The 26,339-nt window shown below is 40.1% G+C and overlaps 1 protein-coding gene across 1 annotated transcript; it reads left to right on the forward strand.

Moving 5' to 3' along the window:
- The first annotated feature begins 34 nt into the window (after nt 1–34).
- On the forward strand, nt 35–24,947 carry klhdc3 (kelch domain containing 3). The gene is made up of 11 exons (XM_044045244.1): nt 35–142; nt 2,220–2,461; nt 3,301–3,477; nt 3,706–3,821; nt 3,907–3,978; nt 5,330–5,543; nt 6,817–6,903; nt 8,146–8,254; nt 18,475–18,548; nt 19,152–19,230; nt 20,789–24,947. The coding sequence occupies exons 2-11, from the start codon at nt 2,308–2,310 to the stop codon at nt 20,853–20,855; spliced, it is 1,149 nt and encodes a 382-aa protein (XP_043901179.1). The 5' UTR covers nt 35–142; nt 2,220–2,307; the 3' UTR covers nt 20,856–24,947.
- Nucleotides 24,948–26,339: the final 1,392 nt, after the last annotated feature.

Consider the following 26,339-nt stretch of genomic DNA (forward strand, 5'->3'; position numbering starts at 1 on the left):
TGGCTAATTCCTGAACGGTGTTGAACTCGGCTCGTATCGAACTCGCTGAGTCTAAAAGATTGGTTCGTTCGTTTTGAGTCACCACTAGCTAGCACTGCTTGTCCAAACAGCAGTTCACTACCACCGACTCGACTTCTTGAAGGTAGTGATACCATGTTTCTCTGTCGATATTATTGATATTATCGTGTGTTGTGTAAAGGTGGGGGATAGAGCATTGTGTGTTTGTTGTTTTACTCACCGGGTCGTCTTTATTCTGCTGCTAGTTATCTTGCTTACAGCTAAGCAGTGTAGCTACTCCTTATTAGCTTTAGCATAGCTAGCACAAGCTTCTCAAGAACAGTTTGCTATCGAACAGCTGGACGCTGGGGCACGTTCTACGGATACACGGCTGTTGTTGTTAATGTTTATGTTGACTGTCGACTCTGGGTGTTGGTTTGTTGCACTTACAGCTGAATGTTGTCCCTGACTGAGAGCTAACATGTACTAGCTTGTGTATGAGGCGTCAACTGGACTGTAGGAACCGTGTTACAGTTCAATGTCACCGGGTCTAGTTTACTGTTTAAATGGCCAAATGAGACTGTTGTTGTTCAGTGTATGGTTTTTCCCGTCTGTCAATTCAGACTACAACTCATGATTATTGTCACCATTGCTACATCTGTTGGGTAGTTTCTCGACTTATCAGTTAGTCGTTGCCTCTAAGGCTGGAACGATGCATGGATGTTTCTCCTGTATGACAGTAAACTTAACATCTTTGGTTTGTGGCAGGAAAAAAACCCCACCGAGGATGTCATCAATTTGAGGTTCAGGAAACATTTCAAACCAAATTCTATCATGGCATTTTATGGACAGAACATAAAATCACTGAAACAGTTGACTGGTTAATTGATTAGAAAATAAACATTAACTGCAGTCCTCGTTGCAACTTTTGATTGTAATTGGTGACTCGTTTTTTCTTACGCCTCAAAGTAACAACACCTTAAACGTCTTGTTTTGTCCACAAATCATCTATATTCAATTGATCTGGTTTAATTTTTTGGGGTATCAATGAAATCAGAAGCTGAAAATCAGATTAATTGATTATCAAATTTGTTGACGATTAACTTAGTAATAATAAAGTAAACAATTTGTTGCAGCCATATTGTCAACCATATTCAATTATGTATATGTTGTCATGGCTAGTCATCTGATGTTAAGTGTGTCAACAGAGTATAGAATTGGCTTTCATAAGGAAGTCCCTGTCCTAAAGGGAGCACACAGTCTGAGGAAAAATACTTACAGAGAAATCTACTGGAAACCCACTTGTGTTATTGTTCTATATCAGAGCTCTCATGGTTTGCTCTAATACTAGGAAAAAGTGACAAACATAACTATGACTAGAATAAAGTTGAAGGACTCCCAGTCCCAGTGACCTCGGTCTTGCTTGTGCTGCTTCTCAGAGATGTGTCGGCTTGAAATAGAAAGTTCTATGTTTATGGTCTTCTGGGAGTTTATTTTTAAGAGCAAACAAAGGTTGGAGGTCAGTGAGAAATTGCAGGGGCAGTTTAGCAAGAGAGAGGGTAATTTGTTTTTCATGATTTACAGGCTATTCATCTGAGACAAAGGGGTAGACAGTTTTTAACCTGTTTTTGATGAGTTGATTTGTGCTTTGTTTTTTTGTAGGAATTGTTCAATTACAAAGTTGCCTTGCAACCGAGCTGCAGATCTTTCTTTCAGCCTTCCTACTTTTCATTTTTGATTTGCATTACTGTCGGGTTATGCAAAGCCATAACAGCCAAATGGCATTTTCATTTTCACTCTTTTTATTACATTAGAAGCACCTCATTGTCTTACATGTGGATCTTTATTGTTGGCATATAAATGAAGCAGTTGCATAATGATGTTGATAAAGCATTTTTTATCGGTATGGTTTTGCCATAATGGGAAGAAACTTTGTAAAATGACTATATTTAAAACTCTCGTACTGCAGTGGGAGGGCACAAAGACAAGAGTGTACTGAAAGAAATAAGAGTGGTAGGTGTAGGTCTAAGCACCGCTTAAAATACTCTCCCAGCATAGATAATACATGGGCTTGTGAGAGCCGGTCAGCAGCAGAGCTGAGTATCGCTAGCCCAAGAGGACAAACAGTTACCCTCAGATTTTTTCTTTTTCTCAATTGCTTGTCCCAGTTTGCCCCTGTCATCTCCTGTGCTAAGTGCTACTTCTTGTTCACATGATCACAGGTTTCCATGGCGTTGGTTTGATGGGGTCCAAGCGGGCGACACAGTGGTGGTCGAAGGACTTGCAGTCTTAGAGGTGCTTGCGCGTGGAATGTTGCGCTGGTCGGTGCACCTAGAAGGAGGGCCGCGGAGAGTCAACCATGCTGCTGTGGCTGTGGGGCACAAAGTGTACTCCTTTGGAGGCTACTGCTCTGGGGAGGACTATGAGACACTCCGTCAGATTGATGTGCATGTCTTCAACACAGGTAAGGTGGTGAATATGAATCTATGGCTTCATTTGCTCATAGAGTTTTTTGAGAGAATTTAGGCATATGAATACTTGTCCCATCTTTTTCAACTGTTTCTCTTGATGGTGAGTGCATCTTTTGTGGGATGTTGGTTAATCATCCATTTGCAGTATTATTAACATTAGTACAAAAAATGTTTAGTTCTGAATAGCATTATGACTACTGTAGAACTCTCCTGTCATGTCCTGTGTTTTATCAGTGCCAGAGTGGGAGAATATCTGGTTTTCAAATGAGAGGTTAAGGATAAGGGAGCATTGAACCTTTATCACATAACAGTAACTTAGCACAGCTGACAGTTCAAACCCTAAGCTTTCCATTCTGGTTTGTGAAACTCTCACACACAGTTTTTTATGTAACCCCACATGCAACCTATTTTATATATATTTTTTCTTTGTCAGCCACCTGCCTAAGGGATTTCTAACATCCTAAAGCAGCTTGTGCCTAACTGCTATTGCAGTACAGTGAAAAAATGTATTGAATTTGAAACGGCACCACCACAGCTGGTTTTGAGTTTTTTTAAGTAAACTGGCTAATACACGATTTGTGATTATACTGTAACTCAGACAATTATAAGAGCTTGGCCGTGATTTTGAGTTTAATATTTAAGTCTCTTGCACCTCTCACTTGAAACTGCCCCATTTTTTCTTCTTTTAAACAGATTATAATTAAAGTACATTTGTAATCCAGTATGTTACTGTAGTTATATTTATTTTGGCATTCAGGCAAATATTGTCATTGTTTTTGTTGGAAAAAATGTAATAATAAATATTCCTGTACCATGAATGTTTTTACTTTAGTGTCTTTGCGCTGGATGAAGTTACCTCCAGTGAGGACGGGAGGACAGGAGCGAGCCTGGGAAGTGCCGTATATGCGGTACGGCCACACAGCTGTGCTGCTGGATGATACAATCTACCTCTGGGGTGGGCGCAATGACACAGAGGGGGCTTGCAATGTGCTCTATGCCTTTGATGTCAGTAAGTAGACCTGCATCTATCACATGTTAATTGACAGTTTCAGGCTGTTTCCTTGAGGATGCACCTGTTTGATATAACGTACGTGACACAAAAAAAGTAGAGAAACACCTGCTTATATATGTGTGTTATCATTCTATTGCAGATGAATCATCTGCTACATCAAAACTGTAAAATGAGAAGTTGGGTCCCTTGCAGGAGTGCATAGAGTTAACTGTTCCTATTTTTTAGACACCCACAGATGGTTCACACCCAAGATTTCGGGGACTGTTCCAGGGGCAAGGGATGGACACTCAGCCTGTGTCCTGCGGAAGGCAATGTATATATTTGGAGGATATGAACAGCTGGTGAGTTTTGCTTACTTACTCTTCACTTTGTGACTTGCTGTCTGCACATTAAAACACAATTTAATTAATCTGTGCTGTTTTTCAGGCCGACTGTTTTTCCAACGACATCCACAGGCTGGACACCACCTCCATGGTTTGGTCATTAATCAATGCCAGGGTGAGTTTCAACCACCAGTTGTTCAGTCTTAAATAAGTAAAAAGTAAAACAAAAAAGAATGTTGAAGTCCAAATCAATGTGAACTCAAAGGCACACAAATAGACAACATACTTAGTTACATTTCAAAGCACTGTAGATGAACAAATTATTTGTTATTACCGTGGTTGCCAGTTCTGCTGCACTGGCATCCAGCACTCAGATTGGCTGGATAGAAAGGCACGGCAATGTTGTGCAGCTTCCCTGGTCTGTCGCCAAGTACAAACAGTCTCACAAAGGATTATACACGCTCCTGTTGTGGGGAATGCCATTTGTGTTTGTATGCAGTCAACCTGCTCATGTGATAAACTCCAGTAAAATACATCTTAAATATAAACACTGTTCCCTTGGACAGACTAGGAGGAGTTATTCCACCACATACCTTTAGACCCTAACTGACACCATCAAGGAGATTACAGTGTACTACTTACAGATTTAGTTGCACTTGTGACACAATAATACTAGCATAATACTCCTTGTATGCATGCTCTCAAACTTCCTTTTAGAAAACAAAAGTACCAACTGAATGATTTTACTCAGAAGGGGACTTTGTTTTATTTTGTTTGGTAATGCAACAAGCCTGTTAATGTCTTGATTTGATTTGAGATCATTGAGATATTTATTGTTCATTTACAAAAACAAGATTCCATTCCCCCCATCATTCATTTCATTTCCTAAAATAGCAGAGTCTGCTTGCCTGCATACATTTGTGTTAAACAATGGTGGCACATTCTGGAAAGGAAAGCATGTAAAAGGCTTTGGCGTGGCTACAGGCCAGCTTAATGCAAAGAGACAAGAAGCATGCCTTTGTTCAGCACAGTTTTATTCATGGGACACGGATCACATTTCACTGTTGTGTTTTTATGTCCTGTTCACTGCACTATGAATCATAGACTGTACTATGTGCTGCATTATTATTCTGAACACGCTGTCCACAAAAATATCTTTGCAATGTCCAAATAGCAGAATGTTATTCTTGTAAGGAAGAAGTTAGTTTGTCCACTAGATGGTGCTATGTGCCTTAATTTGCTGGATAGATCCTCTTTACAGATAAAGTAGTGCAGTATATATATTGATCAGCTGCAACATTACAAATGGTAACTGGTTTCAATGTTTACGCTGATCGATATTCATTCACGTTTGGAGGTGCTGGAAAGTTTGGATCTAAAACTCATTAATGAGGTTCAGTTGAGGTTATTCAGATATGCAGTAAATGTCTGTAGAGCACATTAATCCCATTGCTATGTGTCCTATTCTGTCTTTTCACTGGAATGTATTACAGTCACAGCATCATCTGTTGCGTTTGTTTTCACAGGGCACTCCTGCACGCTGGAGAGACTTCCACTCAGCCACCATCATTGGGACAAAGATGTTTGTATTCGGGGGTCGAGCTGACCGATTTGGTCCTTTCCACTCCAACAATGAGATCTACTGCAACAAGATCAAAGTGTTTGACACAGAGACCAACTGCTGGATGAGCACCCCTTCAACACAGCCTTTGCCAGAGGGACGTAGGAGTCATTCAGCCTGTAAGAAACACACCCATAAAATTACTATAATTAACAACTTAGTGATTAACTTTTAGCCAATTTTATTGAGGCATTATCCTCCCTGTGTGCATTTGGTCCACCAAAACAAGCTCCAAATTAAATTTTTTTGTGTCCAGTGCTGCCCAATATGGTTCTGATTATTTAAATGTGTGTTAAGCAAATGCAGAGATTATCCTCTTCACACATTATATACTGTAAGTTACAAAATAGTAGCTGAGAACATGTGAATTGTGTGTTAAGACTGAAAGCAGTTCCTCTCAAGTGTTCTGTTCAAAACATGCAAAAGAAAAGTTTTAAATTTAAAATTCCTGAAGTTCATATTCCGTACAAACAGCGTCATTTAGTTGCTTTGGATAAAAGCGTCTGCTAAATGACATGTAATGTAATGTAATGTCCCCACTAAAAGTACATGTTTGTTTTGTGTCGTCCTGCTGACATGTCTTCAGCATGTCAGAGCAGAGAATGTTACTGCATTTCCGTACTGGACAATTACAAGTTCATTCATTTCAACTCGTCTGTTCTTTTGAATGTAGAGAGAGCATCGTTGTTTAAATGGTCATTTTGTCTTGTTGTGCTAGTGAGTGTCTTAAAGTCTGATAATGGTGACTCTTTGAGAGCTTATCAGCCCTGAAAGGGTTTAGTTAGTCCAGTGTAACCTGACAGTTTCCTAAAACTGGTGTAACATGTAACATGTGCTGCCACAGAGGAAATAAAATTCATGCTGTGGGAAAATTAGTTCTTGTGACGTCTTTGCTGCTGAAAATAAACTGAGAAGATCTGTCTGACAGCCAAGAGTAAATTATGTGACAGATGATGATGATGATGATGAGATTAAGTTTAGGAAAATGTTAAATGTCGGGAAATAATTTTATGAAAATAGAGTGAGGGAGTGAGAGGGTAATCAACTCACTGCAGTATCAGTCAGCTGACTAATGGCCACTGGGACATTGAAGTTGCAGTTTAAATTGATACAAAATGTTTTGTATCAATCAACCAAAGGCATTTTATGTGTTGCACTGTGTAATAACTAAAAATGTGAAGTATTCCTCTTGTATAGTATTTATAGCACTAAACTGCATGTTTTCACATCTCCCTCCACTGTGCACCACCAGTCATTTTCCAGCGTGACCCTTTAGTTTATCGATCTTCACCGACTTGTCTGATTTAACAAATCCAATTGGTTTCAGTTGCGGTGCTGCCGATACCATTGATCTCCATCTTAATCCAATGATATGTTTGTTTTTTTATTTAGTTTGCTACAATGGAGAGCTTTACATATTTGGAGGCTATAATGCTCGCCTGGACCAGCACTTCAACGACCTCTGGAAATTCAGTCCAGGTGATTCACTGCTTATTTCTATCACTTTGGGTGTGTCTTGGGGGGGGCATTATTTTTTTGAAATGATAGTCTGAGGCCAAGTGGATGGAAATTGGGTGTGTTACCAAAGGGTTGCCTGTTCAAATTCTGGGACAGGTCAAGGTACCCAACCTCCTTAGTTCCCCTTTGACTAATTATGAGTCAAGCATATGATCCTCTAATACCCCTATGATTTCATTCCATTGTTGTGCTACTGGCTTACTCTCACTCTCAGAAAACAAAAAATGTAGAAATAATTAAAAATATTTCAGCCAGAAGAAAGCTTGTGTTCCTAACAAATAATTAATGTAGCTGGTGCAACAGGAGTTTATTCATCATTAAAATGCCATGCACATATCATATATTGATTTCCAGTTTTGAAAGCAGCACCCAACACTGGAACCATCTAAAGTTAATTTTTTTAATACACAGTCTTACAGAAATTGCCACATACACAATAGGTTGTATAACAGTTACCCGAACTAAAGCACATAATGTGTAAACCAGATTTTCTGCCATTCAAACCCGGTCTTTTCAGTCCAGTAGATGGCAGCACTTCATTCATTTTCCCAATTATCTACTTAAATCTGAATGCCCTGTTGCTATAGAGATGCTATGATGCTGTTGGCTTTGAGAGTTTGAGGCTATACAGTTCATACTTATCTGGAACAACTGAGACAGCTCTGACGCTATCACACAGAGTGCACAGGAGGAAGGATTTGTCTCCGTTTCTGAAATGTAAATTCAGGGTTCAGATGAAGGTTTGCAAATATAAAGGTTTACAGTGGCAAGAAGAGGTTTGTGAAACATGTGTAGCCATGACATGACTGTTTTAATCTTCAGTGTTGGCGTCATTGTGCAGGGGTCTCAAACTCAAATGACCTAGGGCCCACTGAATGTCTAGTTTGGTCACTAGGGGGTTGGTTAGGTGAAAAAAGTCTAACTTTTTGAGAAGAAGACATTGAAATAGTAATATTTCTGATGATAGTTCACAAAATTTCATGTTGTGTTCATTTTGATGTGGAACGATAAATAGTTTACAATATAAACTTATTTATGAAACATACAGAAATGACTCATTATAATTTTATATTAAGTGGTTTGAGACCTCTGGTTTAGGGTTTCATTAGTCTGCTGGATTGCTTAACATTTCTTGATCTTCAGCTGATAGACAGTACCCTAACATTGTCATGTTATTTTTGTTTTTTTATTTACACAAAATAGAAGCTTTTTGCTGGAAGAAGGTTGAACCTAGGGGGAAAGGCCCGTGTCCCCGGAGACGGCAGTGCTGTTGTATGGTGGGAGATCGGATCATCCTCTTTGGAGGAACAAGGTGAGGCGCCAAATATTACAACTAGAAAAGATATTTGTCTTTAATGAAAAATGATCCTGGTTGTTAAATGACCATTTTAAGACTTGCTCTAATGACCATTTTTTTAATGATGTGGTATATTCACTTATAGCTGCTTAACTGCTTATTTGTAATAGAGCACATCTTGCCAGTTTTACCCAAAGAAAAAAGTTGAGAAAAACTTTATGTGCATACCTGCAGTATAAACAAGTTTATGTCAGCATACACAAGTTTCATGCAAATCCACAGCATACATATACATGTCCAAGTGCAACTGTGTGTCTTTCAGGTCCACCAATCTGCAGAGGAAAACAATTATAATTGGGATCAGCATTTATAAAGCCCCCAGCTGAATTGTTCCACATAATTATTTTTTATTTCACACTACTGCATCTATTCTTCACACAGGATATTTATTAAAGTCTAAGCTGACATCATATGATGATAAAACGACCATGTGCCAGCGCAGCCATTGTTTTATTATACGGAGCAGTTCCATGCAGCCAAATGCACAGTGAAATTGACTCCACTCATACGTGTCATTAGCTTTTAGCGTCTAAGTTGTGCAGGCCTTGTCCAGAAAATTTACTAAGCATCTCCACTTCAAAAGTTTCCATGAACTTTAAGATTTGTTGTGTAACATAAAACATGTTATTTAGGATTTCACACTGTAAATACATCACATATTTAAACACCTCTGATTTAGAGTTATTTCAGCAGGGTATTATTGATAACCCTTGCTTATTTGTCCAGGTGTTCAGGGAAACATACAGGTTTAGAGTTGGGCTATATGTGTTTGAAACTAATATCATAAACAGTAATGAAAAATCAAGAGAATTGTGACTGAGACTAAATTGTTAACCTAACATGAACAGCTAACATTTTAAATCAATTATTGCAGTAAAATGGTGGAATTATCATAACAACATAATGTAAACGATATAAAGATGTTTGATAAGGTGACTAATGTGATATCTGTTAATGTTTAGATATATCCTATGCAATAAGTACTAACAGTACTCCTATGGCTACTGGTTTCCCTACAAGTACAACTGCTCCTACCCCTGCTACTCTTTCTACTGTTGTTTGAACTTAATGCTGAGACTGAAATCTGACACAAAAAGTATTCAGAAATGTATTTGTTCTGTTTTAACTCCTTTGTTTGAATAATATTGAATAATAACAACTGTACCATTACTGAAACCTCACTTAAAGAGATGTAAATTTGGCTGGTACTGGCAAACCAAAGGAGGAATTGTGGACCATATTATAGTGATAAATGCCGCTACTGTCGAAATAAAGGTTTGCAGTGAAGAGGAAAAAAAGCCATTTATCCTCAGAGGTAGTGGAAATGTTAACAAGACCTTTCTTAACAAATGCTTTCCATTGTTTGGCATCATAATCTTTATGAAGCACATTTGCTCATATGGTGGGTCTGGCTCGTGTAGACAGTAGTCTGTGATGACTCCCTGGTCAGCCGTAAGACGGTAGCCATTGCTGGGGGTTGGTTGGTGGTGAGGTGCAACTGCACTGTGACGTGTTTGTGATAAGGCCGCAGCCAGTGGAGTAATGAAGTAGCTAATGGCATTAGCATGGTCCAAAGAAGTCCGGGACCTGGGCTCCTGTTATCAGGTGAACCCCACTGGGCTAACCTGATAGTGAAGATGGGGAGACTGTGGATAAGAGATCTTTCAGCTCCACCACGTCTACACAGCTTCAAGTCCTCAATACCTCTGGCTGCCGTTGAGTTAGTTTTCTATTGCTCCAATTGCTACCACATCATGGGAAGGTACACAACCCAATACACAAGTGTTAATCTTTACTAATCCATCATACAGCCGCAGTATTGCCGTTTAAATGATGATTATTTTTCTAACTGTTGGAAAATATATTATGATAATTCCGCACAGGAGTTTTAGGGATATCTCAGACACTGACAGTAAGGTGCTTTCCTCTCAACTGCACATACTTAAATAAACAATGAATATATTCAGATGACAGTTTTGAGAAACACAATCTGCTGACCATAAATAGAGGTCCATGGTGTTTAAAGTTAAATATTATTGAGCTGGGAAAATCTGTTTTACTTGTATGTTGCCAAATCCTATAATACAGTATCTAAAGGCACTTGACATAGAAGGCTAAGATCTTACAACAGTATAAAGAGAATGAGAAACCCTACAGTTCACACAATGAGCAAGCACTTGGCATCAGTCGAGAGTAAAAGTCCTTGCTTTAGAATAGAATATGTGCTTAAGATGAAGCTTATTTTTCAAGATTGCTGTGCATTGTTTGGCTTCTCTCCAGGATTAGTCCAGGATGGGTTTTAAGGAGTCATGATTTCCTGTTGGGAGCAGATAGGGCAGGAGAAGGGGAGTTGTCATCAGGGCCACTGAGATGATTGAGGGTACGGGGTGAACAGAGGAAGAAATCAAACACCACAAAGTATCTCCTACATCCTGTTTCAGCATTAGGGCAGATTTTCTATGATTACATTTTTTATAGGAAATTGCGCACCCGCTGACCTTTTTCTTCATTATGCTGAAGTGTAGGGTTTTATTTTACAGCAAATCCACTGTTCGTCTAACTCTGCTAAGATATTGTTTCCTGTTACTGTACAAATTAGGGTGTGATCCTTGCAGGCTCTGAGAAAGTTGGCCACACAGGTACTCTTGAACAGAATTGTATGTTTGTTGTTTATAAGAGCACAGTTAAGCCTCTTACACACAGGAACTCCCATAAGCACAGACACACACATACTAAAGACACACAAACACTCCAAGAGGCTTTTAATCTCACACGTTTGCTTTCCATTCTTTACTTGAACATTTTTCTATTAAAGTTCAGTTGATATTTTAACCTGGGTCATGATTTACACTTATTTAAGAATAGACTGAACAAGTGTTATTTTTTTCCATTTTATGCTAATGTGAATCTTTGATTTGAAACCAGCCATTGCCTTGTCTTCTGTGTTTATTTTTGCATGACCTAACAACAAGAGGGTATTTAACAGGGGTAAAATTTATTGGTGTCTGTCCCAGTGCAATTGACTAATGCTTGCACAGGCTGTCGTGAATTATTTGCTGGACACTTTGCTTGTGTTTTTTTTGTGTGGCTCCTCATTTTGGTGGGTCTGCCAAGGAAATTGTGTTGAAATTTATGGCCCTCATCTCGTTTTCCTGGGTTAGTTGTGCTTTCAAATTGATCTAAAACAGAACCCCTCTGTTGATATTTATTCCCAGTTGATGATATTTATTTTACCTTCAGGAAATTAATTTATCACTTTAGTGAAGGACAATAAAACTATTAAGTCCAAGTGCCCTCTGCTTTCAAAGGGTTACACGCTGAACTGGACCTGACCATTAGGTGTCGCACATTTGTAACGCAAACATCAACATTGCAATATTGCGAGAATATATAGCGAGTGGTGTCTGTAAAACATTAATTATAACTTAATTAGTGTAAGATTATGTTTGCACTGAGAACCTTGATCTCTATTTTTGTAATTTACGTTTTTCTTTTGTACACATATGCATTTATTTTAGTTTAAATCAGCTGTGTTTGTGTGAATGACAGACTGGACATTAGTGGCAGTCTTATCGAGTGCCACTTGCATCAGTATAAACAGGCCTGCTGAGTTGCAGAAAGGCGCGAAATTCTGCTCTGCCACTGATTTATGACCTAAAGGGGCATTCTTTCTCACGGAGTGCAATTTGATATACCCTCAGCACCTCTGCTACACTCATTTACTGAGACTTGCTCACGGCCCCACGAAGGACGACCCGTGCATGACTAATCCCACCTGCACTGACCTTCACCTAGCAGTTACCAGTGCAATTTGCACAACCTTTTCTCACCTTCGGAGAAACTGAGCACAGCTAAAGTTAAACTGCACATGAAGACAGTGCCACGTTGATGATTGCCTGCTAAGCTTATGTTGTCATTGTTGGCAGTCATCACACTCCGTGCATAATTGCTTATGACAAGATCAGATTTGGCTAAAATGGGATGCATTTCGAGCACGAAGGGGCAGGATGTGAACAAGGACATGACAGATTGGCATGCTGGGAGCAGACACCAAAGAGAAATCTGTTTGTGGCCCTTAGTCTATGTGGACGTGACAATGTGTACTCCATCACACCACAGGTATTCATACCTCCGCAGTCTGAAATTATGATATTATAATTATGATTTTTGAATGAAGTATCTTTCTGCTTCTCTTAGCCCTTGGTGGCTGTCAATGTAGGTTGAATTAAGCCAGGGGATTCAGTTTTGTGCTGTCCCTTTCAAAAGCTGGTGGTTAGGATTTGTTAACCTTTTCTATAACAGTTTAGAGTATCAGCATAATTATAGAAGCTGCTGAGTTTCTATACTGAGCAGAGAGAACAGTGGGACACTAATTTTCTCCATTTCTGTGTTGTGTGTCATTTGTGTGTGTTTGCATGTGTCTGGATGTATTTGCATGACATGACTCACGGCTTCTATTGTCAAGCTGACGTCAGAGTGGTGCGCACATACACGCACATGCTCACTCTGTTTTGCCAGCTTACACACGTGTGTTCCATTTGGCAGTATGCAGAGTTTCATGGTGCATTTATTTTTTTCACATTTATGCTAATTTCTCTGGTTTAGTACAAATACTGAATTCAAGAGTACGTTGATTGTTGATACACTTCCATTTATTTATTTTGTATGTAAATTTCAGTATAGATGAGTCTGTTTTAGTGTTAATGTGAAACTCCCAGCAGTTGTTGGAGTGTGGTTGCTAAGAGAGAGACCACATGGCAGGTAATCACACTGGTAGTCAAAACATCCCAGCACAGAACCCTTGTTAAATCCACCAGAATCTCTCCGTGATATTTAATCTGTGTGGAATTTGACTAGTCATTTCAAAACAGCGAGTTGTTGAGCTTGAGAGCTTTTGCAGAGTCTTGTGATTTTGTTTACCTGATCTAGAAGGTCAAAAGTCCGGTGCCTTGATATCATTAACCAAGCCATTTTGCACCTTATCAATGGCTGAAAGGGTTGCTGGTATGATAGCCCTGCTGGGTTAACATGTGGCTTCTTATCACTGATGAACATGACAGTTCAAATGTTAGACTAAACACAAGATGGAACTAAGGCAGCGCTCATTCAAAAACATTCATTATATTACCTGGTTTGGTACTGTATGGCAACCCGTGCTTTATCATTTCATTTGTTCTTATGTTAAATGTAAATATCTACCTTTTCTTATGCACTCTACTGCAGCCTGTGCTATATTAAATCTGCCACTGTGGAAAATTGCTTCATGGAGACATACCTATCAACACACCATAGATTTTGATGCCACACACATGTTGCCGTTTGGCCTTCAGTGTCAAAGGGTATGCTGCAGAAGTTTCCTTTATTAATTGTCTGTGAGCGTGTGTGTGTGTTTTGTACGGCTGAGATAAAACCTGTCAAACAGTTGAGATGACCCCAACAGGATACGGGGCATCCCGCACGTGGCGGGACAAGACCTTGGGGCTGCACAGCAATACTGTGATTTACTCTTCAAAGACTAGCTCATTTGTAGTATTATATCTGCATCTTAACCCTCCTTAACCTGCTAACAGGCTGTATACGTTGAGGTGTCATAGGGGTGAGTGTTGCACGGCAGCTCAAATAAACAGGCAGCATATGTGATGCAGTTCTCCATGTACATTGACATGCCTTAATCTGAATAGTTCAGCTTCTGATTTACTTGCTGTCATCGCAATGTGGTGGTTTTAAGGCCGTTCTGTTGAACAAAGTCTGACAATGTCAACAAGTGAAAATGACCAACAACACAAACCAAGCCAAATGATTTACAGATACACATGGTAAACGACAGGGGGGAGGCAACAACAGCTACAATTGTAGCTCTAAACTGTTTTGAAATGGAGGGCATGAACCATATCCAAACATGTACAGATCATGTAGCTATGATCTGTAGCTACTGTAGCGTGCATCAGTATCTCCTGCTGAGTGTCTCCTGGTGGCCGACCTTGACTCCAAGTTTTTTTAGGCTGCTGATAAAGTTTGGGCAATAGAAGAACTAGATTATTCTCCCAAAGTTAATCTACCAATTATAGAAAAGCATTTGACAGCCATACAAGACCGTCCCTGTATATTAACCACCTGTGGCCATTAGTCAATGTTTAACCATTTAAAGGCATTTAAAGACTTGGTATTTTCCTCCTGTGATGAAAGGGAATACATTTGTATTTACTTGAGACTTGTTAAGTTTTGTTCCCAAATTGTCCAACTATGGTTGTTCCCCCCCTCGAGTTGTAATCTGAGATGCATGTTTCACTAGATCCTGGCATCTCCTGCCTAATCTGAAGTCAGGCGTCTCTTTGGGGAGCCAGCTGTGCATGTCTCACCCTCTGCATGGGGCTTAGGTCTGGGCAACTACAGGCTTAATCCAGCCACGGCCCAGGAGGGGGTTACAGATTGCTTCAGGTGAGACGGTAGAGATTAAGTCAACGGAGAAAAAAAAGGACGGGAAACTATCAAACTGTGATAACAAAATGTGTTCGATTTTCTTTTCTCTTTTTTTAAGAAAGTTTACCTCCAACATTGCTTGGTATGAGTAGCAGTGTAACCCTCTAATCAGGTTTTTAACCAGTAAATATAGAGCAAACAAATTTATGTTATAACCAAATAATTGTAGTTATATCAGTAGGTTTTCAATGATTGCATGGCTGCACATACATCTACAACTGAAACAAAGTAATGCTCTCATGTAGGGGTCGACAGCTGTCTTTCTATGGCTGATGCTGATACAGATTTTTAGAAATCAGTGCAGCCTATGGCCGGTAATTGATGCTGATTGTTTTGGCTCATATTTAACTGATTTTCCTCCGTCTGCTAAAATCTAACTATTTAATGATGACTAAACATTGTTTAATTTAAGTAAACAGTTATTGAACACTAATGGTCTGTCTCTACAATCTACAACATTTTGTGCCTGCCGTGCAGTGCAATTATATACTGCATTTTCATGCAAAATAATGTGTCAACTAAGTATTTAAAAACATTAAACAGGTCATCAAAAAAGTTTGACTTAGCAACATTTATCCAGTTTCTGAGAACAAGAAATGGCAAATGTCAGCGTGTTTCATTGGTCCAAGTGAATAATCAGTCTACCTTTGCTCTCATGAATGAAGAATGTGTTAAACGTTCTGTCAGTCTTGCCACACTGCAGCTGCAATCTATTATAAACTATTTTGAAAATGGTTGCGTCCGTAATTGTCTTAATATGCAGACACCCCTTTAGTCGAGATCTGTTCAATTATGTACAGTCATTTATAAGCTGCTGTCTGTTAGAATCACTACTTGTTCCCAGCAGTTTTCCTGTAGTTTCACTCAAATCCAAAGACTTGCTGAAATAATTGAATGTATGTCTGGCTGTCCTGATAAGGCACTCCGAAGGAAGTTGTTGTGTGTGATGAGTTCCTGTGAGCTAGATGGTTCAGAAAGTTCAATAGGTGGTACAGAAAGGAAAAGGATGCAGATCGTATCACTGAAGAATGAGGATATGGCCAATGAAGCTGCTGAAAACAGACTTGGAGAAGACACTTACAAAGGAAAGGTGTCAATGGTTGCGTTCCCTCCAACTCATGTCTTTTTCTCGTCACTTTCTTTGTATCGTTTCTGAAAGCCATTAGCAGAATTTGTGGGCAGTTAAACCCCTGGATACTTCAGAGAGTCAGGAGTGTTCCCAGGCTCCGTCGTGCTCCCTCATTAGTTTTAGGACAGTAGTTCAGCTCTTTCTTCTGCCACATTGAGACCTTGGTGAGGAAGATAATGAGGTGAAGCAGGCAGTGCATTTCTAGAAAGGACTGGCAATTGGGTGATTAGACACCCTCATTGAGTGTTGTTTGAAATAGCAACCAATGTTGTTTTAGTGGGGGAGCGACTCAGACTGGGGACTGCTGCTGCTGTCGTAGGGGGAGGAGAACTTTCACACATAGTGATACTTTGCTGATCGAGTAACAAAGTGACTCATCAAACAGGAAGACGTAGCATAAAGTCGCGCTCTGTGATTTCCCCCCACTTCCAAATACTGCCACTCCATTAGACACTTCTTACCACCCCTTGTTCCCCCTGAGCTTCTCACTTTTTTTGCCTAGACCAGTAAACATTATCATTCTGTAATGTTCTGCTGAATTTCACACCCAGGCCGTCATTATCCATGAGCATGCGAGAAAGCCTTCTCCCAGAGAAGGCAATCTTCATCTCTCTTGTTGCTTCTGTTAAAGCATCCTCTTATCTGCACCCTTTCACACATTAGCCTCCAAGGCCTATAGCCTTTCTCCATGTGAGCTTGCACAGTAGTTGACAGCTACCTCAGTGTGTGCTTTAGATAAAGCACATAACATAACTTTTTTTTATGAACACAGTCTGTTGATGTTAGAGTTTTGCCTTCACAAATGTACTGTTTACTGGTAATGTATGATTTCTTTTTTCTTTTTTCCTTTTGATGATGATGGTGGAAATATTCAAGATGCTAAATTTGTGAACTTGCAGTTGAATAGGGCCAACTAGAGCCACTTATGACAAGAGCATAACCTAAGCAACAAACTACCAGACATTATCAGCCACAGATGCTTGATGATGGTGTAGTGGCGTCCAGCTGCCGGCTGTTGGCTTATTGTAGTATCGTCTGGACAAGGTTCAGTGCCACCAAGAAAGTCAATGACCAGTGTTCATCGTTTTAACAAGACATCCTTATGGTTGTTTTGAAGAATAACTGTGTTTACTCTAATTTATTCCAATCAATCACTTTCAGCACTATAATTGTATTCATTATACCTGTTGATATTGAAACGAGCCAGAATTAGAAACCATTTTATTCATCACAGTAATATTATAGCCAACAATGGAGGATGATGATGATGAATATTTTCATCATCAGTTAATCTGTTGATTATATTCTGGATTTGTTGTTTGGTCCACAAAATGTCAGAAATGTTGAAGAATGTTGTGTCTTTCACAATCCTCACTGTGATGATGTACTCAATCATTTCTTTGTTAAATGGGGCAAAGAAACCAGAAACAATGGAAAAATCAATTGTCAAAATAGGTGATGATTCATTTGGTAATTGATTCATAATTGATTGATGGATTAATCTTTTCAGCCCTAATGATGATGACGATGATGATGGGGGTGGGATCGGGGATTTGGATGATTGAAGGTAGTCTGATAAAGACTCATGCCGTAAGTCTGGGTGGATCACCTCCTGGGGGGGGGAACGTAATGACTTCCCCAGCTGGCCCCCTGGGACGACAGCACTCGTGCTCTGCACCTCTCCTGGCTGCTTTAAGCTACCACACTGTTTGTTTAGGGAAGATTAGCAACGTAAAACCCTTACAACATCCTGAACACGCTGCATAAGGGAGACGCGATAGAGATGACGGCAGGAAAGAGGAGTGGAGATTGATGGGAGGACAAGAATGAGTCGCAGAAAGTGTAAATAGTGTTCAGGCAAGAATCGGAAAGTGTTTGAAGGAAAAGTTAAAAATGGTGTCTTTGTTGGACATTTTGTTACACTGGCCTGAAGTCTCCAAAATCAGGCAGCCATATACCTCAGTAACTCTACACATTAGATATTCATAGACCCTAAAGTGCTCAGGGAAGGCACCTGTTTGGTTGAAACTGTCCTCTGGGCAGTTTAAAACTCTTAATGTCTTTATGCACTGCAAAGATGTGCTTTGAATACAGTATGTTGTGTCTCTCGGTCATTACAGCACTTTTCTCACCAGGTGTGTCACAGGTGTGTGTGTGTGTGTGCGTGCGTGTGTGCGTGTTCTCTGCTGTGGCAGGAAACAGATGTGCAGTGGTATCAAAGGCTGCACAGGTCTGGGGCGATTATCAGCACAGTCCAGCCTGCCGTCTCACCGCAGTCTTCAACTTCCTGTGAGCTTAAATCATGCCAGTCTATGATAAGAGAGAGAGAAAGCTGAGTGCTATTTGAGCAGTGCTGTTGTTTTTAAGAACAAGCTGTGGCTACCTGATTATGAACCTTTTTGATCAAAGAAAGATACCAAAACAGCCCCAGGAAGTTGTGTGCCTTGTATTTATGAAAACAGACAATATGCTTTTAGGATCTTTCTGCATGAAGTACGAAAAACTGTTTTATTGTATTTGTGTAGGCATCTCGAACCTCAAAACGTTGTTTTGTTCTTTTTTACAGTCCATGCCCAGAGCAAGGAATGGGTGATGAATTTAATCTCATGGATCATTCTGACCTGTATATCTTAGACTTCAGTAAGTATTCCTGTTCCATAAGTCACCCTATATCAGCCCAGTCTTTTCAGGCATCTTGCCTTCATGTATAATTTATATGGTGGTTTCCTTTGTAAATGTTGTAGTCCAAATATACACCCTCATTTATTTCTCACCTGGTCTAGTGAGCGTGGCCTTGGCCTTTGTGTTATCACGTGGGGCACTTCCGTTTCTGAGATTTCTAAATATAGCCATATCCTCCATGTACGGGAGTAGTCTGCCATGCTGTCAGGTCACAGTTAGGTTTTGTGTGGGTGGGTTTACACTGGGACTGTATGGGACTGGCAGTACCCAGTGGCATCCCAGTGGCATCCCCTGCCTTCACAGTGTTTATCACCAGCCATATGGTGGAACAACTATGACGGTGATAGGAAATGAGAGGAAGTTTGTCATTAGTATTAGAAATATTAGTAGTGTCCTAGTGTCCCTCCCTGACTGGCCATTACATTACATAATGTAATGTAATGTAATGTTGTGCACATCCTCGCATAATATATATTCTGTTGAAACAAACATTTTGACAATGTAATGGAGAGCAGATGTGACCTCATGTCAATAATCTGTGACTTTTTCTCTTTTTTTCAGGCCCTAATTTGAAGACATTATGCAAAATAGCTGTTATTCAGTACAGTCTGGAACAGTCGGGACTCCCACATGATATCAGGTCAGTCAAGCATTAAACACTAGTGCAGTTTTGTCACAGGACTGGCATGTTCATGCGCTCAATGTTGTTGCTGCTTATCCATGTGCAAAAATTGTTAAAAAAAGATTGGTGAAATCATAAAAATACACTTCAGTGATTTAGCGAAGCTACCACCTTAGAAGATAGGTGTGAAAAAACATGTTGTATATTTTTGATAGAAACTTGGCAGATAAAATAAAAATAATACTACACCATTCCCTTCACTTTGACAAATGTGTTTTATGAATAATTTAATGTTAAAGTTCAACAAAACCACCGTGGCATGTTGGAAAGGTTATAGAATTCAAGCTGACTTCAAAACTAAGAGTGTGTCAATATTGAGGTAAAATGTTTATACTTGTGTTTTATAATTGGATGTTCACATTCATCTAAAATCACTGAATTGTTTCCACTGTAATTGGTGTACTTCATGTATAAACCAAATGCTCAAAAAACTTTAATGAATAGACTTTGTCAAGCAAACAGTGGGGTTACACTTAAGTGTTTTTCCCCCCTCCAGGAACTTGATACTAATTACCCCTCATAGCCTCTCGTTTCTCCCGCACCGCCACTGCCACCTTGCACACTCCCCACTTTAGTGTTTCTAACCCTTGGAGGGTTTTCAGTGGGGTCACAATACTCCCTCTGCCCCTCACTGGCATCTCCAGCTCCAGTGCCAATCTCTCCTCTTAAACACACACACGCGCACAACAACACAAATAAAGTGAACAAAGCAATTGAGAGGGAGTGAGTGTGAAACCAGAGCCAGTGATAACAATCTGGAGCTCAACCTCTGACCTGTCATCAGGTCAGCACTAGACCCTGTTGTCAGCCCCTGCTCCTAGTTCTCGTGTTACTGCGGGGCGTCCTCTCAACCTTGTCCACGTCGTACACCTTTACTCAGACGAGGGGGAACAAGGGGTGAAAGCAAATGTCACATGAATAAGTGATTCACAATGCAACACATTTTTATTTTTTAATAAAGTTTATACAGGGCCACACGGTGGGTGAAGTGGTTAGCACTCTTGCCTTTGCAGCAGCCCTTTTTCTGCATGTTCAGATTCAGTGATATGGGGGGGATTAGGTTAATTGGACACTCTATATTGACCATATATATAGAATATATACACTTTATTAAGGGGAAATAGGGAAATTGTTTCTCTGCATTTGACCCATCCTAGAATTAGGAGCAGTGGGCTGCCACACTGAGTAGCAATCGGGGTTGGGTACCCCCATTGCTCCCATCAGTGGTACCCCAGCCTTTTTGACCTGGTGGTGACTTCCGGTTACAAGCCAAGTTCCCTTTCCACTTGGCCACGGGCTGCCACGGGCTATGTGAGAGTGGGTTGTTGTTTGTCTCTGTATGTGTCCCTGTGATGGACTGGCAAACTGTCCAGGGTGTGCGATCCCGCCTATCGCCCTATGTCAGCTGAGAGTGTCACAACTCCCCCTGCGACTCTCATGTGGAAGATAAAGTTTATATATATATTCAACTACAATGCAATTCAAAATTTGTGATTCTTCCATTTTTGTTTTCCAGGTGGGAATTGGCAGCCATGACCACCAACAGCAACATCAGCAGGCCCATCTTCTCCTCCCATGGCTGATGCTACTGAATGTCAAACAGGACACTGGGGTTTCCCAACTGAATCTGGGACTGATTTTTTTTTTTTTTATTTTAGAGTTGTATTGGATTTACTGTTCAAATGAAAGTCATTACTGACCAAATATCCCGTCTATGACTTCCGTGGACACCACAAGATTTTTTCATGTCCTGGGATATTTTAACCTTTACAGACAATGATTATGCGAGACAGGAATTACCGACACCTGTTGACCCCTTTCTCTTCTTTCTAGCCTCTCTAGGAATCCAATCAGCCTATGATAATCATAGACTTCAAATCTTAAGCACAGGAAGAGACATGAACTTCAGCCAAAGGTCTTGAACGCTAGCCTCTTTGTTGAGGATGTTGAACTCAGCAGAGCTCCCCGAAGAAACAAATGTGAACCTTCTGCTCCAGGTGTGAAGAGGATGAGATGGTCATGATTTTGCACAACCCACATTCCAAAAAAAAACAAAAAACGTTGCGACTTTGTGTAAAACAGAAACAACTGCAGAATGCAATGACTTACCTTTTCGCCCATAAAAAAGTTCAATACAATCAAGATATTTAATGTTCATTTTCATAAGCGTTATTGTTTTGTGCAAATATGTGCTCTTTCTGATCTCGATGCCTGCAACACGTTAAGAATAACTGAGATGGGTATCATTGAGCTTGATTTACGTCACCTTTTAAAGATGTTTTTAAATATCGTTCTGCATTTGGCAAAAGAGGAAACTAACTGTTGATGTTTTGAAAGGGAATTATTTCCCTTTCTAGCTTGAAATTTGATTTCAGTGATTCCAAGGTCTGTTACTGTCTTCATAATTTGTGCTTTATAATGCACCAAACATGTACAGGACTAGATAGCAGTCTTGTTTCCTCTTTCTCTTACAAAAAAGCCACAATGTTCTAACATTTCTCACAGGAATATCCTGTCTTTTAACTTTGCAAAGTAAATCCCAACAACATGCCTGTGATTTCCATAAACAACTGAACAGACCATAGAACAGTCTTCCATGTTTATGCAGGCCAGCTTAGATGGTAGAGTCTTGCCACGTATTGCAGTCACAAACCATGTTTATTGACTATTGTGACATGTTCTCAAACCCATGTCCCCTGATAGAATCATGCCTACATTATTTGCAGTTGCATGAGAAATGTATTTCTTAAACTGTTGGACAATTTGCCAATGCAAACTTTGCTTTTAATGATTTATTTTTTTCGAGGATTCCTCTTGATCGTGATACTATCACTTTACCTATTTGTCCTTTTTTTTTGAGCAACATCCACAATTTTCTCAGTGTTTTGTTGCCCTTATTCCAAAATATCGCAGGTGCCAAGTTACTTTCTCAAAAAACAACGAGCCTCTTGAGTTTGAACATTAAATATCTTGTCATTGTACTGCTGAATTGAATTTGGGTCAAAAAAGGATTTACAGATGACAGCATTTTGTTTTTATTTATGAGTCTCAACTTGTTGGAATTGCGGTTGTACCTCCTGAAGTTCTCATTTGGTCCTGAAACCACCACCATGTCTGTCTATGATAGGTCTTTATGCAACTATTGTGCACAGTATATGGAAAAGACTAACATTACTACATTGGGGTTATTGCAAGGAGAGAATATTGGGTACCACAGTGTTGTGGTATTACACTTGTGAGAGGTTCTCTTTGATTGGTTTTAATGCTTGGCACTCTCTTCTTCGACCCGCTGCACTCTCTCCCACTTTGAGAGTCTTTTTTAAAGTGACTTGCAAGACGACGGCTATCAGTCTTGTACAATAATCAAGTCCATCTACCTCCCACAGTAGATAGCATGAGTCATTGAGTCTTTTAAACAACTTCCCACACATGGAACTTCTTCAGTACTTTTCCCCCCAGAAAAAAAAGCTTCCTCACAGAGAAGTGTGTATTTGTGTTTGTCTGTCGGATAGTGCGGCTCTACTGTCACTACCCCTGCAACACTTCCCCCCCACTTTATTTTTCGGTGCCAAATGTGGAAGGGAATCTCGATGCTAATATGTACCGAGCGCACGCTGATCTGCTTCAGTTCGCCTGTTGTGTTCAGGGAGCTCAACACTAATATGCATAATGTAACTGTTCCTCTTATAGACAATCCTACAGCGAGAGAGAGACTCTCCACATGACCTGCGTCTTCAGAATACAGACGATAAAAAAACAAAAACAAAACAGTACAGTGTGCTTATGTGTTTACACCTGTACGAATACAAGCAAAGTTTCACCCTGGCAGATGTTGTAAATGCATAAGGGCTGTTTCTACACGACACACGCACCACACTGCTTGAGAATGAATTTGGAGTAGCTCAAATTGGGGAAGTTATTCAAGTTTATTTTTATTGAATGAATACAACTTGTGAATTTTAGAACAAAATCTTTTTATTAAGGAGTGGTTGTGGTCTGTTTTTTATATATATAATGTTGTCTCTGCCCACTTTAACTTAAAGGATAAGTTTGATTGTGTTGAATATTTTTTTAATTCTGTCAACAACAATACGAGGCATGGTAGCTTTTAACAACTGTCACTCAAACAGGAGTAGAGAGGATTAGCGTGGAGCTGTTTTCAGCCGTGACTTGCATTCAGGATCGAGACGATTGAGAAGGTTGATAGTATCGTCAGACTTATCCTTTAAACCTTACTTATAAGAATATTGAGTAATAATCCCATGAGGATGAAACAGATTTGCTGGGGAGGGATATATACACACAGGATACATGTTAACATATTAATGCTGCCTTTTTATTTAGGCTTTTTCACCACAGATTTAAGTATCTGGTTGTTGTGAGCAGTACAAAGCCCTAACCTATGGAAAACTAACTTGTGAATAGGAGCTGTGTTACCACACACTTGTGAGCCGCGTCAGTGCTTTTCACTCCTGGTCTTTGGGACCGAGTGCGCTGCTGTTTTCTTTCCTGCCAGATGGTTAAATCGAGTCTGTTATCAGTCTGTTCCCTGATTGGCTCGGTAGAATTTTGACTGGGGTCCCAAACGTCAGGACTGAATGACACTGACTTTGATTCTAATTGTTTACAAATCTGTGTATTTCATGTGAAACAGTCTAAAACAATCCTACATGCAGGTTGTAGTTGCCAGGTAACTGCACTTAAGCCAAACGTGGCATGTCGGGCCTTACTGAGGGAAGACATGCCGATGCTGCTTTTTGCCTAAGTAGACTCCAGAGTTTGAGACATTTGCCTGCCCAGACCATGTCTGAACTGTATTTAACAGACCGGTGGTGCCAATGTGACTCGGAGAGTCTTGTGCTTTCTGCACTGCACATACACACGGACATATCACACACTTGAAAAATCCTCAGTACCCTAGTCTCACGGACTATACAACAGGTAATGCAGTAAAATCACAGGGAAGTTTATTGTGTGTTCAGACACACACACACGTATATTTTGCGCATTACATTGAAAAAAAAAGAAATTGGCGAACAAATCAAACTGTTTGACACCAAAAGGTGAAACTGATATGTGTTTATTTTTGATGTGTGGTGTGAGAGTCATTTTTATTTCAGGATATTTGTCTCTTTGTTGCTTGAAGATACTGGGTGATGGTATTTTAAGTCAATAACTTTTCAGGAATATGATATGAAGTAAATGACAATGTAGACACTTTGGTCAAAAATAAAATACCTGCATTAAACTTCCTCACTGATGGTCACTCACTTACCTCCGCTACGGCAATGCTAGCAAACAAGTGCTAGTGATTCTGTCTGAATACGTTGGCATTAACTTTTCTCAGACTTGTCTCTCGCTTCTTATTCCACTTTTTCCAAGTCGATCAAACTTTTCAGGAGTTCTCTTGCTCTTGCATTTTCCAAAATATCATTAGGTTTTAGTGCTTATTCTTAATAAAGCTATTCCTTATGGGCAGTAATTATTATCCAAGCAGAAATGATGTGACCCATCTGATAACATGCCAAGAAATGTCTGCTATCTTTAGGGCTTATGATATCTTGTTGAATAGTTCATAAGCAACCTTGACCTAATATTTTGAATATTTACGGGTGGCCTCTATCTGTCAAGAACTTCCTGTGCAATAACTGTATCAATAAAAAGAGACAATTTGAGTTCTTGACATCTGGACGTGTCCTACATTCAACTTATAACATGTTTAACGCTCACTTTTTTGGGAGGGTTCTTTTGTGCAGTCTTCCATTAGGACAGTTTATTCACAAAGTTGTTTTGCTGTCCAGTTTTCCCTTGTTTGAGTGTTTGCCTGCAGCCATTTCAGAGATGTGGCATCTTGCCAATTACCTTGAGTGTTTTAAAGAGGCATTGATCTGGGCTAATGATGCTTTTTAAAGCTGTGGGGATTTTTTCTTTTTCTTTTTTTTCACAAGACTCAAATGGCCAAGCAAATTAGCGTTGCTGTCATTTTCACTCAGACATGCAACCTCAAGAAAAAAAATAAAATTGATTCCTTTGAAAGCCAGGCATGTCCAATTTACGTGTCTTTATCTATGGAATGAAGCCTGCACTTGGAGCTACTGTACGTGGCACTTAAAAGTTACTAGGCCTTTGAACTCCACAGTTTCCTTGGCTATGCTTCCTGCTGAAAAACAGCCACATCTACCTCAGTGGTCCTGTCTGATAGCCCTCACTGTCTACTTCTGTGGGTACTCTGAAGCCACGGTGCCACCCAACCCCCTTATTGGCCCTCAGACTACCTAATGGGATGTGTGCGGCTGCTTTTGGAATTGGGGGGGGGGCATCATTAGAAAAGTGCCTCACCATGAACCCCAGCTCCAATCTTCGCCATTTCTAGCAGTAGCGGCATGGCAGTTTGTTCCTGTCTGTCACCAGCCCTGTGCTATAAAGCCAGTGTTATCTGCAGTGTTAAGTGCAGGCCACAGACGGAGGGTCAGCTTAAAGTGAGGCAGCAGAGACACGCTGTCCCGCCTGGCCCTGCCGCACACAGGAAGCAGGGCAGTGCTGGGTCCCTCTTGTCTGGCGCTGGAGCCTGCTTTGGCCCCGCAACACAGGCGTTAATGCAGGGAGACACTCGTTCAAATTACGCTCTAATTTCCCCCAAGGACTCAGACGATCCCACTGGCCCTTGAGAATCAGACTGAGGATTTGTTCCAAGTGTTTTGTTTTGTCTTGTCCCCCCCCCCATCCCTGTCCAGTTCCTTCACTCAAGGTCTAGTTCTTTGCTCATTTGTAAGACCACCAAATTGGTGATTTTAGAAACGAGGCATTAAAGGAGCACATGCCCTTAGAGAATACACTCTGATGCTGTATAACTAAAACTCATGCAAGAATGATGGAGAAGTTTTTTCATGAGAACAAAAAACAAAATAAGAGAAAATAAAAGCAAAAACAACTTCAACTGGATTCTGTCAATAAAAACTATCCGCTCATATCCAGATTGAGATTAAGTCCCAAAGATTCCATTGGTTTCATCCACCTTCCACTTTAATCCACAAAAACCAAAATCTCGTTTAACATGCCCTATGAAA

Source organism: Solea senegalensis, linkage group LG15 (genome assembly GCF_019176455.1).
Source record: "Solea senegalensis isolate Sse05_10M linkage group LG15, IFAPA_SoseM_1, whole genome shotgun sequence".
Taxonomy (NCBI): domain Eukaryota; kingdom Metazoa; phylum Chordata; class Actinopteri; order Pleuronectiformes; family Soleidae; genus Solea; species Solea senegalensis.